This window comes from Caloenas nicobarica, chromosome 1 (genome assembly GCF_036013445.1).
Source record: "Caloenas nicobarica isolate bCalNic1 chromosome 1, bCalNic1.hap1, whole genome shotgun sequence".
NCBI lineage: Eukaryota > Metazoa > Chordata > Aves > Columbiformes > Columbidae > Caloenas > Caloenas nicobarica.
The window spans coordinates 208,261,354-208,274,336 of NC_088245.1; the positions used below are offsets into that span (position 1 = coordinate 208,261,354).

The following is a 12,983-nucleotide window of genomic DNA, read 5'->3' on the forward strand; positions in this document are numbered from 1 at the left end:
GCAGTTGTCTCTGCTAAATTACACCTTTTTTTTTGTTGTTTTCTTTTTCACACCACTTTCAGTGTTAAACCCTCCCAACACATGGCATCACCTGAGAAAAATGTGAAAAAGAGTTGCAAAAGAGGAGTATGGCATCCTCTGGTAATCATTACTCTTCAAACGTTTTTCTAGGTGCTTGTAGAGAGATTTACTGCTTGTTCCAGTATTCTGGGGTTCTGAAAGCAAACCGATGGCTTTATAGTCCCTTGGCTCCTTTTGTTCACTCCAATGATGATAAGTTTTCTGCTTACCCTTTCCAGTTTTTCAATTTACCTTCTCCACACAAGTGTTCAAAACTAGTAATTTTCAGCACTCATATCTCATCGGCTAAGTTTCTGTCTCGGATCAAGACCATCAGGACCTGCAGGTGCAAAAATATCTGACTTCTTTAAGTGCTGCCTGGCCAGTATCTTCTTCATTTGAGGCTGAGGTCTTGTCCCTCCGTTCCTGGCTTTAATCATAACAGCCTCATCACAGAGGACCTTTCTGCGAAAATTGATGCCAGCAAGAAGGTGGGCACTTTTTGTATCTTGTCTCAAAAGCACCTATCATCTCAACATCTCTCTGTAACTACATAGTACAATCGTAAATTACATTTATTTTCACTGCATTAAAGAGGGGATGTGATTTGCTATAACAGAATTTTAAAATATTACTTTAAAATAACTGTCAGAAATTTTGGCTATGGCATTCGATAATTATTAGAATTTAGAAATCATACACATCTGACCTACAGACTGTGGATAAGATTTACCCTTGGCCTACCATTTAGACCGAGTTCATTTTTCAGTTTCCCTATATAAAATGTAGAAGTGCCTACACTAAACAACTTTATTAAATTATTTGCTGTAAATTTATGTTTTCTCATTTCAGGTCTCTCTGTTGGAGTGGCTAGTAGTTCTTTTTATTGATTTTATAAGAAATCCTACACATTGTTTTGCATAAGACACAAAACAAACAAAAAACCAGAACATAGCTTAGGGTAAAAAAAAAAAAAAAGTCTGTTATGTCCTTATTTGCAAATATCACTTTCCAAAATAAAAACTTCAACTGTGCCTTGAGGATAGTGTTCTTTTAGCTTATACAACATATCTTTTATCATATCTTAAACACTTTTTTGTCATTGTATCCTTTTTTACATTCATTCACATCTAAAATCTTGCTTTGTTACTGTTTCTTCCTCTCAAAGACAATGACTGGAGAAAATTCTTTCTAAAGAATTTTAAAGCAGGTTTCCTATTCATTCATATAAATCACTACTGAAAATTCAGAAGCCAGCATCTGGGATACTGAAAACAGGGCTTTGCGGTCTTGGAATACTTTGGGTATTCTAATTAGTGTTTCTGGTTTCACAGGAGGTTCCCTCTGCAGATATAATTTGCCTTTTTAAGCTTTCAGAGTTGCATTTGTCTCAGAAATGAGACACTAAAGACATAAGCGTTAAGCTGTCTCCTCGCCTTTCTCAAAGTCAGACAAAAATATACCCTGGAAGAGGTCACAGGATTTTTTTTCATTTACCAAGCACACCAAATGCTTCATGTTGAGAAAAGCATATCACTTTGCTGTTGTTGCAAGTGGCAGAATTTCTGAATGAAACAATCTTAAATGAGTCTCTGCAAACAAAGGAAAGGAAGGGATAGTCTCTCACAGATCACACGGCTTTACTGTTCACTCGAGAGAAGAGTCGAAGAGCAGCTGTCGATGTGTCAGGGAGCACAAGTCTTTGACACAGCAAGACTGGACTTTGCTTCTGCAGGAAGCTTCATCTCGCTGTGTCTGCAATACAGGAACCTCTACGTGTCCAAATCAGTCGCCCTTTGAACATGTCACTGATGCAACACATGCAGTACCAGAGCTTTTGTGCGCAGGAGTCCCAGTGCCTGGGCTTCGTGGTCCTTAAGATGGCCCAACTGGAAAGTATGGTCATCTGCACAGACCACTTGTTCCATGGCAAATAGCAAAGGACCTTCTTCCATCTAAACTCCAAAAGAAAAGCTGCCATCTCTAGGAATATTAATATAATATGTAAAGAAACAAAACAAACAAACTGTTGAAGAAAAAGCCATTTTCCAAAGCTGTTGAACAAATTATCTAAAATAACGAATTAGAAGTTATAGGTAAAATACTATGGGGAAATTTCTTTTTGCCAAATCATGAGATCTGGTTGTCACTTTTTAGCTAAGTCACCCGAAAAGAACCCAAGTTACATTCTTTCTTTTGTTTTCATTAACCCTAAATACAATTTTAGCTAAACTTCAGAATACTGAAAGCAAAATAAGGATGACAGACCTGCAGAAAGGACTAGGATATAGTATGGGAAATAGTCAGATGAATGACTATTTGCAATTAAATAATTCAGAATCTGGCTTCTAAGCCAGCTATCCCCTTCAGATGTTCAGAGATGCTTTAATGTAACTCCTCCTTTTTTTCAGCTAGTGGAAACTAAAGGATAATATTGACAATCTAGAATATTTTTAAATGGGCTGCAGACTATATTTTTTTTTACTATACCACTTGAAAGTTTAAAGCTTCACCCAGCTTTGTCACTCCACCATCAGAATCTCAAATGTCCTTCTCATAAGAGTTAAAATAGTGTCTGCCTTCGCTTAAGATTACAGCAAAAAAAAGAGACAGGAACACAAGAAAAATGAACAGCTACAGCTCCCCAGGCTATAAAAATTTAATTAAATACATTTTATTCTTCTAATGGTGGCACTGCAATATTTTGCTGATGCCTGTTGTCTTTCAGACAGCAGATTTTTTGAGAAAGATCTGGACATCTAAAAAACTATCACTAAGACAGAACTTGCTATGTAGATAACTAACTGAACAATAAAGGATGAAATCACTGTGCTGTAATTTCACCTGGTTAATTTGCACATTTGGTTTATATTTGAAAAAGGATGAAGCTCTGCAAAGAAGTAAATATAAGGATTTTCAGACTACTTAGTTGCAAGTGACAGATGATGTGTCACTGAACATATTCCACATAGGACTCTAAAGCCTCACTGTATCTTCTGTTGCATCAGGATGTCACATCAGGCTCACAGCAATTGCTGTCATATAATTGTGTATTTATTAAAGTGGTGACAGATGAAGCATAATCATTCTCTAAAACTTACCTGTGTAATTTAATCCAAGGAATATACAGGTAGTGAAAACAGGCCAAGAAAACTGCCACTCCTTAGAAAATTCCTACTCCTCCACAAAGAAAACGGAAAAAGATACTGTCCTACTGTCTACAGAAGGACTTCTTCCCACACCCACCCAGTAGTTTAGTAAATGAAGCCATTCTTCTTCCTCATCTTTTGATTTATTGTGTATCTGGAAATACTGATGAGACAATTAACACTCTGTTATGCTGTTAGCTGCATCTCCTCTCTTTCTTGCATTTGCCTGATGAAAAAAGCGATGGCAAACGTAATGAAAGGGAACTCCCCTTTTAACTCTCACACCGCACTCTAGAATGGAGAGGGAAATGATGAAACTATTCCCTGACCCATAAATTTACAACCTAAAGGAAAAAAGGAGTACAAAGGCATGTTATAACAACAAAATTATGAGACCTACTGTAATTATGTTACATTTGGTTAGGAAAAAAAATTTGAATTGGAAAAGAAGTTGGCCAAGATTCACTGGGAATTTGTATAACACTTGTCATAGACAAAAAAAAAAAAAATATCACTTAGTGGGGGAGACAAGTCCTTGGGATTTTTAAAAATGTCGCAGAGAAAAAGGCAGCAGTGTCAAATAGCATCCCTAAGCACAGACACCACAGTTTTCCATACAAGCCCAAGACAAAAGATGTTGCAAGAAACTTTTCAGCAGTGCCCTAGAGATCAGTATGTAACTGGGAAACCCATTTAGTAAGTGACTTCCTTTGAAGTGTGTCCACAAGGACAGAATAAATCACAGAATTTCTTAAAATGCTCTGCTTTATTCTCACCCAGAAGTGAGCCATATGAGCCAAACCTGGAGATGCACCCCTTACTGATCCAACAGCTGAGCACAGAAATTAAAAGCCATTTCTTTCTGTATGGGTAAAGGAAATGGACAAAGAAAAGAAAATGCAACATCTTCCTCCCTTCAAATTTCCAGTGTGAGCTTACACCTGCCAAGGTGACAAAAACAGCATCAGGGGAAATCTAGTAAGTCCTGCTAACTGCTCTTCATTCTCAGCAAAAGTCACAGAAAGTAACTTTGACCGCAGCAAAAGGATTGGCATCTCACAGGAATGATAAAAAACAAGGTCACATTGCTACACCACATCGCTTGCTGTCTCTAGTCACAGCTGATGGAACTATCCAGGCAACTGCATAATAATGCAAAATTTCTACCTAATTCAGAAAGGACAAGCACAGAAGATTTTGTCAATTGAAATGTCAATGGTCTACTTGGCTCTAAAGATGGTTGAATTTGCCCTGACGTGACAACAATTTGAGATGACCATCTTCTGCCATTCAGCTGCAATTGTAACAAACAAGATGACAGATTTACTTTCTTTCTCCACTGAAGATGAAAAGAAACTAGCCAAGGCTTATTCGTCTTGAAACAAAATCTCAAGCTTTCTGGCACCCAAGATCACCTGCACATCTTTCTTTCCCTGTGCTGCTCCTTTTCCTCTATTGCAGCCACAGTTCATTAAGATGAATCGTGTTCTGTTGAAGCTGCCTCATCAGTAAGTATTGCTGAAGCAATTTAGTAATGATCTTAATGCGCAGTGCTGGATATTTATAGCCATCTCAATTGGCTATTAAAATACAGCCCTGCACTTTGAAATTGCCACTGCACCACTTCAGAAATAGTGTGATGGAGTTGCAGAAAGTACTACTCATTTTGGTAGAAACCTCATCCTTTGTGAATGATTTCTGGAAATTGATACTTAGAATCTACTATGAGATTAGATGTTCGTTTTGCATATTAACCCAGGATTCTTAGAACTGCTTGGAGAGTTTTTAACAACTGAATGGTTTCGAGGGAAAAAAAAAAACGAAACAAGTATATGTATATAAAATTGCTGCACAGTCTTCCAAGTCATTTTGTTTATTCCTTTACTGCTAAAAATGAGAGTGAAACACAAAAGGGAAATCAGAATTATTGTGAAAATGTAAGACTTCAAAAAGGTGATATCCTGCAGCTCACAGGAAAGCTCTAGTTTTAGGTGAGATAACCAACCAGCTGGCTGGCTTTTAAATTGCATTTGAAATTATCTTTGTTTGTCTGGAAATTCATTACTTTATCGATTGACTACTTAGCTCCTAAGACGGTTGATTTTGATCCAATTAGATGACAATTTGATATCACCATCTCCTGCCATTTGACTGTAATTGTAACAAAAAACATGACAGATTTACCCTCTCTACTGAAGATAACGAGATGGTAGCTAAAGCCTGAAATACTAGAATTGAAGTGCCACTCCAATAACAATAACTATTATTATGTGAGATTACAATAAATAAGCACTACTTTTTTGCACAAACAGGAGCCACTCTACAGAATGATGGTTTAAAAGCAATATTTCATATGTGGTAATTTATACAAATGAGATGGTAAGTCTGCAGTGACCAAAGGCAGCTAATACATTTAATATCTTATTTGTGCCATAAAGCAGAATATGATAATAGCAGCAGCATGCACATATCATCACTTAAATTATAGAACAGGATCCTCAGCCTGTGAAATATGAAGGTACAGATATAACCTACCACTTTTTCTCCATCAGGCATTAGCAACACTAATATATCAAAATATTTCTGAAAAACAGCAAAGGCTTTTATAGCAATATCACGGAGCTTTCTAATTTTATGACTTTCAAGAGAAAGTAATTTTCATGCGATAAACTATGCAGACACTCACATATTCTTACATTAGACAATCCTACCCTGCAGCAAAATCATACCTTTTAGTGATGTTAACTTATAAGTGATGTTTTTTGAATCACTATCTTAAAACTGGAAGATTATGTATTAGTGCTTGACAGAGCACTTTCTGCTAACTGGATGAAATGCAAGTCCCTTCAAGCAAAGGCACTTCACAAAACATGATATTTAATTTCAGTTGTGGTGGTTTTCTATTTATACCTGTAGTAAGTGATAGTGTGCTACAGTAACATGAAGTGAAGCACTTACATTAGAGTTGAGAACCTAAATTGTTAAATCTAGGTTCGGGAAAGTTTATCTGCTTCCTCATTTTTCTACCACTCTCTTTTTTAAGTTGTCCCACTTCGTTCTGTTTTAGATCAGAATTCAAAAAAAAGCTTATAGCACAGAAGGAGAATAACACTCAAAACCAGAAGTAAATTCACAACTCATGAGATCATAAGACTGAAGTTCTTAAAAGACCATAAGAAATGTTTTAAGGTTCTGTTCAAACTGTGAAAACTCAATTTTGTTAAAGACACTTTGGAGCTAAAAAAACCCACTTCTTTGCATGAAATCAAAAATATTTTGAAGGTTTTAAGTGATCATAAGTTAACAAAACATCTGCCTAACTTCCCATAAAACTCCCCCTCCTCAAATGCCAAAGTTTGCTATGCAGTATTTAGTATCCCTTAAGTTAGAGTAAATCAACCAGTACAGTACTAGAAGTGATAGCTATATTAATAAGAAAAAAAAATCATCATCAGTCTGAAGCAAGCACTTAAATCAGTTCTCAAACAGAACGATCTGAAAGCTCTCAGTGTTCTCTGAAATTGGGAAAGAAATAATTGGGGCTCTTTGTTTGCAAAAGCTCCTTCTTTCATTTTAAGTGCTGTAGCTATTACTCAAGATAAAAAGGTAACCTTTGGCTTTGCTTTAGTAGATAAAAATGATAAGATTTCTCCTATCCTTAGCAGGAGCAGCACTGGTAAAAACTAAAAGCCCTCTCTATTCCACTGTTCAGAACTGAACAATTATTTGGCAGACATTTTAAAATACACATAATTCTACTGTACTTTTTGGATTATTTCAGTTGCCACTGCAAGCTGGGATGCCATCTATGTGACAAAACACAATATTTTTCCAATCGAGCGAAACTAAAATATGTCAACTTCTATGAAACAGAAGGATGGACTTCTATGAAGCTATTGACAGTAGTGGAGTACAGAAAACTTCAGTAACGATTCAAGGTAAATCTACAGTGAAATCATACCTTATATTGATGGTGAAAATCTCTGCATCTTCTCAAGAAACTTCCATAATTAAACAATGAGCTAAAAAATATGCTACTTAAAACATACTGATTTGTTTCTTAGTGTAGTAAGAAAGCTTAATTACTACACAGTGACTTTATTCAGTGTCATCAAGAATAAAACAAATGGTTATGTGAAAAGGAAATCTACCACGTGTTGCACAGTCGCTTCAGGCCAGCACAGAAAACAATGAAATGGAAACTCTGGAAATGGTTATGCCCAATGACTTCATCTAACATTTAGATGGCTATATATAATTAAAAAAATGAATGCGTATTATCCCCTTTGTATTCATCCTATCTTATTTTTGAGTGTTTTATTGAAATGCCCGGTTTAGGAGCTTAGTCTTTGCTGATTAAGAAGAAAATTAAGATAAGGAGGATAGCAATCCAGAAAGAAATACAGACTTAGGCTGAACGGTGCTTAACAGATACATTAATTTCTAATTTAGAGTCCCCAAACATAATAACGCTCCAAATGGATTAAATGAAAAGTCCTGATATGACCTTAATTCTGAGAGCAGGAAAGAATAGAGGAGTCAGCACCCCCAAATATATTTTGTTAAGTGCCCAAAGCTGGGTAGGATGAACCTGATCAAAATGTATCATTGGCTGAACTCACCAGGAATGAGAAAAAAGCATGTTTAGAGACCACAGAAAAGGGACACAGCTGCTGACCTGTGCAGAGGCTTTCCCTCTAAAACAGTGAACAAAAGGGCAGCTCGAGCCATCACTGCAAGATTCTGACGCAGTTCAAACACTGCAAGGATAATTACTGTTGAATTATGATGGAGGGTGTGAGAATTCAATCCTGTTTCTCTATGATTTTATACTTAAGCCACTAGAATATCTGGATGGAAGAATCATCTATCCTTTCTCTTGTTCCTTTTTTGAGTGTTTTTAAGTCTGCCATTTTTCCTCTCAAGTTTCCTGGTACTCAGCTGTTCTCCATCACATACTCTAAACTTCATTTCTGCAGCTGTGTTGTCTTTTAAGATGTCACATTTCCTATCGAATTGAGGTTAGAAGTTTATTATGTGATCCAACACTTCTGTAGTTACTGGAAGAATTATTATTTTTTTTTTCTGGTATATAATATCAGAGCTTAAGTTATCAGTTAGGTATCGGTAGGTAAAATGTTACACAACCTCTGTGTTTAACTAGGTTTCTGATTGCCAGAAATTAGCTACAATGGTAGAAATCCATTTTACTGATTGATTCTTTTAAAAATGGAATTAAAAACCCCCATAATTTCTATAACTAATCTTACATCAAGCATGTTACTCAATACTTCTGATTTCAGTAAAAACTCAGTTTGCAGTGTAACGGGACAGCATGGAAATCCCAGAGGCCAGTGGAATTCCTTTGGTTTAAAATCTTCCAGTCAAATGCAATTGTATGGGTTTGAGCTCTGTCATCTCTGAGTAGTGACCGAAGCTTGTAATTCACTGCTCATACACAATTCTTAGCAGGGTCTTACAGAGAGCTAATACATGAGTTATATTACAAAGCCAAATACCACCAATAAATTCCTTTGGTTTGGGTGTCTGCGTGTTTGTTCCCCAGGAACAAATACTGCAATGTACACAATCCATTCTCGTTACTGTTAGTCTTGGTATGTTTCAATACAGAGCAAGAAGAGCACATCACTTAAGGACAGGATTTTCAGTAGTGTCTAAATCCTATTGATTTTTAATAAGAAAGCTGCACTTTGTATCCTTCCTCTGTTACAGTTCTCAGCTACTGCAAAGACTCTGGCTGCTAAAATCTGTGGTGTCCTGAGAGTGACTGAAATAAAACACCTGCTGTTTACTACTAAATGCTACGCAAAGGCAAACAGTGGATCGCTAAAATTGTACATCTGACTGAAGAGGCACACACGAGGCATACAGAAGACAATCTCCCGAGCACAAGAAAGAGAGGAAGATCCTGCAATGATCGCAGTTTGCAATTACCTTGAAGACACAGACTATAGACATCAGCCAATATTATCCATCAGGTGTGGCAAACTGATGAATGCACAGCATTAAATATCCACACAGCTGCAGTTCTGCCAGAAACCTTGTTTTTTCTGCTCCACAGCTCATTCGTGTCTTTGTTTACCTCTTTTCCCAAAACGTCAAGTTGAAGGGTTATATGGCCTTTTAGCACATATGATGCTAGGGCAGCTTTTTTGTAAAGTGGCAGGAACAATTGAACAGGGATCTGTGTTCAAAAGGGACCCCTTGGCAGCACACGAACATGGCATTTCCCCTGCCATGTGCCCAAAGCCATTGCTACACCATGCATACTTCTGATGTTCAAAATAGATTTGCAAAATTAATCTGCGTCTTTTATATGGTGGCAGCCAGCTAGAAAAATTAAGATCCACTTAAAAATATCTAACCTTTATGGTCTCAGAGATGTAAAGCCCTCATTCTGAATTCCTCAGATGAAATTAAAAGAATATTTCTATAAAAAGCCTTGCGAATTTCCTTCTTTATCACCTTCAAGTGCTGAAAGATATGATCTACTACACGTACATAGGCAAGCCAATGATCTCTGAGTTTATTTGGCATTATGGCAGACAAGACTTGCTTTCATGAGCTGAATTCTCAACAGAGTGAGGAATGAACTCAGTATATACTGACAGACAGGGAAAGAAGCAACTGAAAATATATTTGCTACCCCAAGTTTAGAATGGAACGGCCTTCTTGTCTAAATACAAGGTTCACTTGCTTTATTCACTTTGCGAGTAGGAAGGAAGGATTGGTGTGGTGGGAACTACCACACCGATTTTCAGGTCCTGTTCTGGACCCAGTTTCACTCTGAGAATTAAGAAACACTGTGAACATAAATACTAAGTTGTTCTTGCACTTTATAGCAACGGTGTGAAAGAGCAGTTCACAGATAAATCACCTGAAATATGACTAGATAAGTATCACACGAGTGACTAGCACTGAAACCTACAGCCAAGAATCCCAAGTTTTATTCTCAACTTCTGGTGTGAGTTTGATATGTCTCAGCAGCTAGTTTATTTTTCCTGGAAGATTTTGAAAAATTTAAAGGAAAACTGCTATGGATATGATAATTAGTATTGATAAGATTTCCAACCAATCTATAACCTATTTTCTTCATCTGTGGAATATAGAAAGCATACAAGGTTTTACTTCCTCACTGCCTAAATTAAGAAGATACAAAACCTGGCTTTTGCAAAGAACTAGCCCATCACCTTTTTTTTTTTTTCCATCCATGTTTCCAGTTAACTTATTTCTATAATATTGAAGTGAAAATTAAAAATATATATATTCAGCTTAACAGTAAAATTCACTATTTATAGTACATATCTGTGGTAAACTTCATATAAGAATATAGCTGTAAAACTGATGTTTGTAGCACTAAGCAGTAAAGCTTCTTAGCTTGTCATAAAAGCCACTTGTTTGGTATCCACTCTCTTTTATGAAAATAAATGTAAAAATAAATAGTTTCAGGCATACAATAAAAAAAAAAATACGATGCAAAAATGTTACTAGATAACGATTGTCTCTTTTGTCCACTTCCACAATGCAGCAAAAATTTGGTCATAGTGAATAATTTTCACTGTGTCATTACAACCTGAAAGGATAAGTTAATTCTGGTTTCTTTAGCCTTAGGTTACTCAAAATGACTATCGTATCACACACTTCGTTTAATTCCAAAGCTTTAAAAATACTGCTGCGTGCACTACTGTTCTGAGTTCATACACGTACAAAATCTCATTAGAGATGCTTTTCTATTAAAAAGTCAATTTAGCATTGTAATTGACCACAAGAATCCAGACTTTTGGAGGTTTACCCTCAGATGCGTGTTTAAATATATCTTACTGTTCACCAAGGTAGGGGATGATGAACATTCTGCTATGTCATATAACCATGATATACATAGAAGAGGCATAGTGCAATATTGAAAACAGTGCACTATCCTTGCTTACTGTGAATGGATAATCTCAGCGACTCCAAGTGTGTTAGAAACAAATATACTCCATTATTGGTATAAAAACCTATTTAGAAATATACTGTAGTATTCACATGAGATGAGATGAGATGTAAGGGAAACCACTGAAAAAGTTACCGGCTATTCAGTTTATATGAAATAGGCAGAATAATCTCATGCGCATGGCAGATATTAAAGTATATGCAAATTTCTTCATTTCATGTAAGTACCGTTAATTAAATACTTGCTTATGAAATAGTTACTATGGATCTAAAAATCTACTGCTGTTCATTCTGTTCTCACATACTGTGAAAATATCCATTTTCTTTGCCCAGAAATCAGCCATGAAAAAAAAAATATATGTATAGCAGTCAGAGGGAAATTTCAGGCAGGAAAAACAATAAAATGAAATTTGTTAAAAATAACACTTCTGCAAATAAATCTTTTTGCAAAAGGGAAGGTGAAAATATAATGTTCACAATCTATAGTAATGCTTCTAGGAAGGAATTTGACAATTTTTTTCTGTAACCAGAAGGTTCTGTGGAAAGCGATAAAGCTGATTTAGACTAATAAAGGTTTCATGCTAGACTACTAGGTAATTTTGTTGAAGGATAAAATAAAATTCTTCTGTGTATTGTGGTAAGCTAGTATTCTCATCTTCTTGTTCCAAAGATAACTATAGAAGAAACCATCAACATGAAAGTGGAAAGGATAAGTTCATAAAACCTTCTGAAAAGAGGGGCAATTCAGAAACTCTGTATTAAACAGCATCTGTGTATGTGCTGCCAATGTAAAGCACAATATTCCTGCATCTTGTATTTCTTCAGGAGGTAACAAGCCATCTCTACAGTAAACATTAAATGAAACAAACCACAACTCCTTTAATTCCTTTACGTTTCAGGAAGAGGCACACAACCATGAATTCAAGTTCTACCAGTCTTTCAGTATTTGACAGGTCAAACAGTTAAAGAATCAACCCAGTCAGATGCCATTTGAGCCACAAAAGAGGTTAAGCATCAAGATTAAAATGGTTGTCCTTTCATTTCCACATTTACCTTTAGGTCCTTTGAACAACTTGATCTCTACTACGGTCTCCAGAATAGGTCTCCTTCGACGAACGTACAATCGTACTATGGAGCCGGCCTCTTTTAGGGCCTCCACGGCTTTGCTGTGTGAGACTTCTGACACGTCGACCTCATTCACTCGCAAGATGCAATCATTGACCCTACAAGAAAAGCAAAGAACCATCGATATTAAATGCTTCAGCTGTTACTTTGGACAGAACAGAGCTTTGTCATTAGTGCTGTAAAAGGAAGAATACTTCTTTGGGAAGTCTGACAGATGACAGAATTAAGGCAATATGACTAATCAGCAATGAGACAGAGACAGAACTTTTAGTCCCCTCAAAAGACACACCTGATTCAAACTAAAGTCTATCAAATCACCTACATTTACCATCCTCCTTCATAAATTGGGGTGGCTTCCGTAGGGTGATAGAAATTAGTAATAAACATCTTGTCTTTACAGACTTCATTAAACCACTTTTTACTAAACAACATAATTGAGTTACAACATTCATGCTGCATGCTATTACTGCTATGGTTGCTCTTAAGGAAATCAGTTGATTTAATTTAATACAGAGACCAGTAATCTTTCAAATACCTCCCTAAATCTCTCATGTTTCTTCATCAGAGCCAAATAATTCTAAGTTATCAAAATAAAAATGACATGCTACAAAAAGCAGACAATTTAAGAGAGAATGTTTCATGCTAAATAATTAGGAGTAAATTTAATTGCATATCTTTTCACCGCTGACTGTGGGC

The 12,983-nt window shown here is 36.2% G+C and overlaps 1 protein-coding gene across 5 annotated transcripts in view; it reads right to left on the reverse strand.

The window, feature by feature from the left end:
* DLG2 (discs large MAGUK scaffold protein 2) overlaps positions 1–12,983 on the reverse strand; it is a 770,443-nt gene that overhangs the window by 314,617 nt on the left and 442,843 nt on the right. For all 5 annotated transcript variants that reach the window (XM_065626935.1, XM_065626939.1, XM_065626938.1 and 2 more), the window contains one exon: positions 12,216–12,385. In XM_065626935.1, the coding sequence (XP_065483007.1) occupies positions 12,216–12,385 (170 nt within the window). The remainder of the gene's footprint in view (positions 1–12,215; positions 12,386–12,983) is intronic.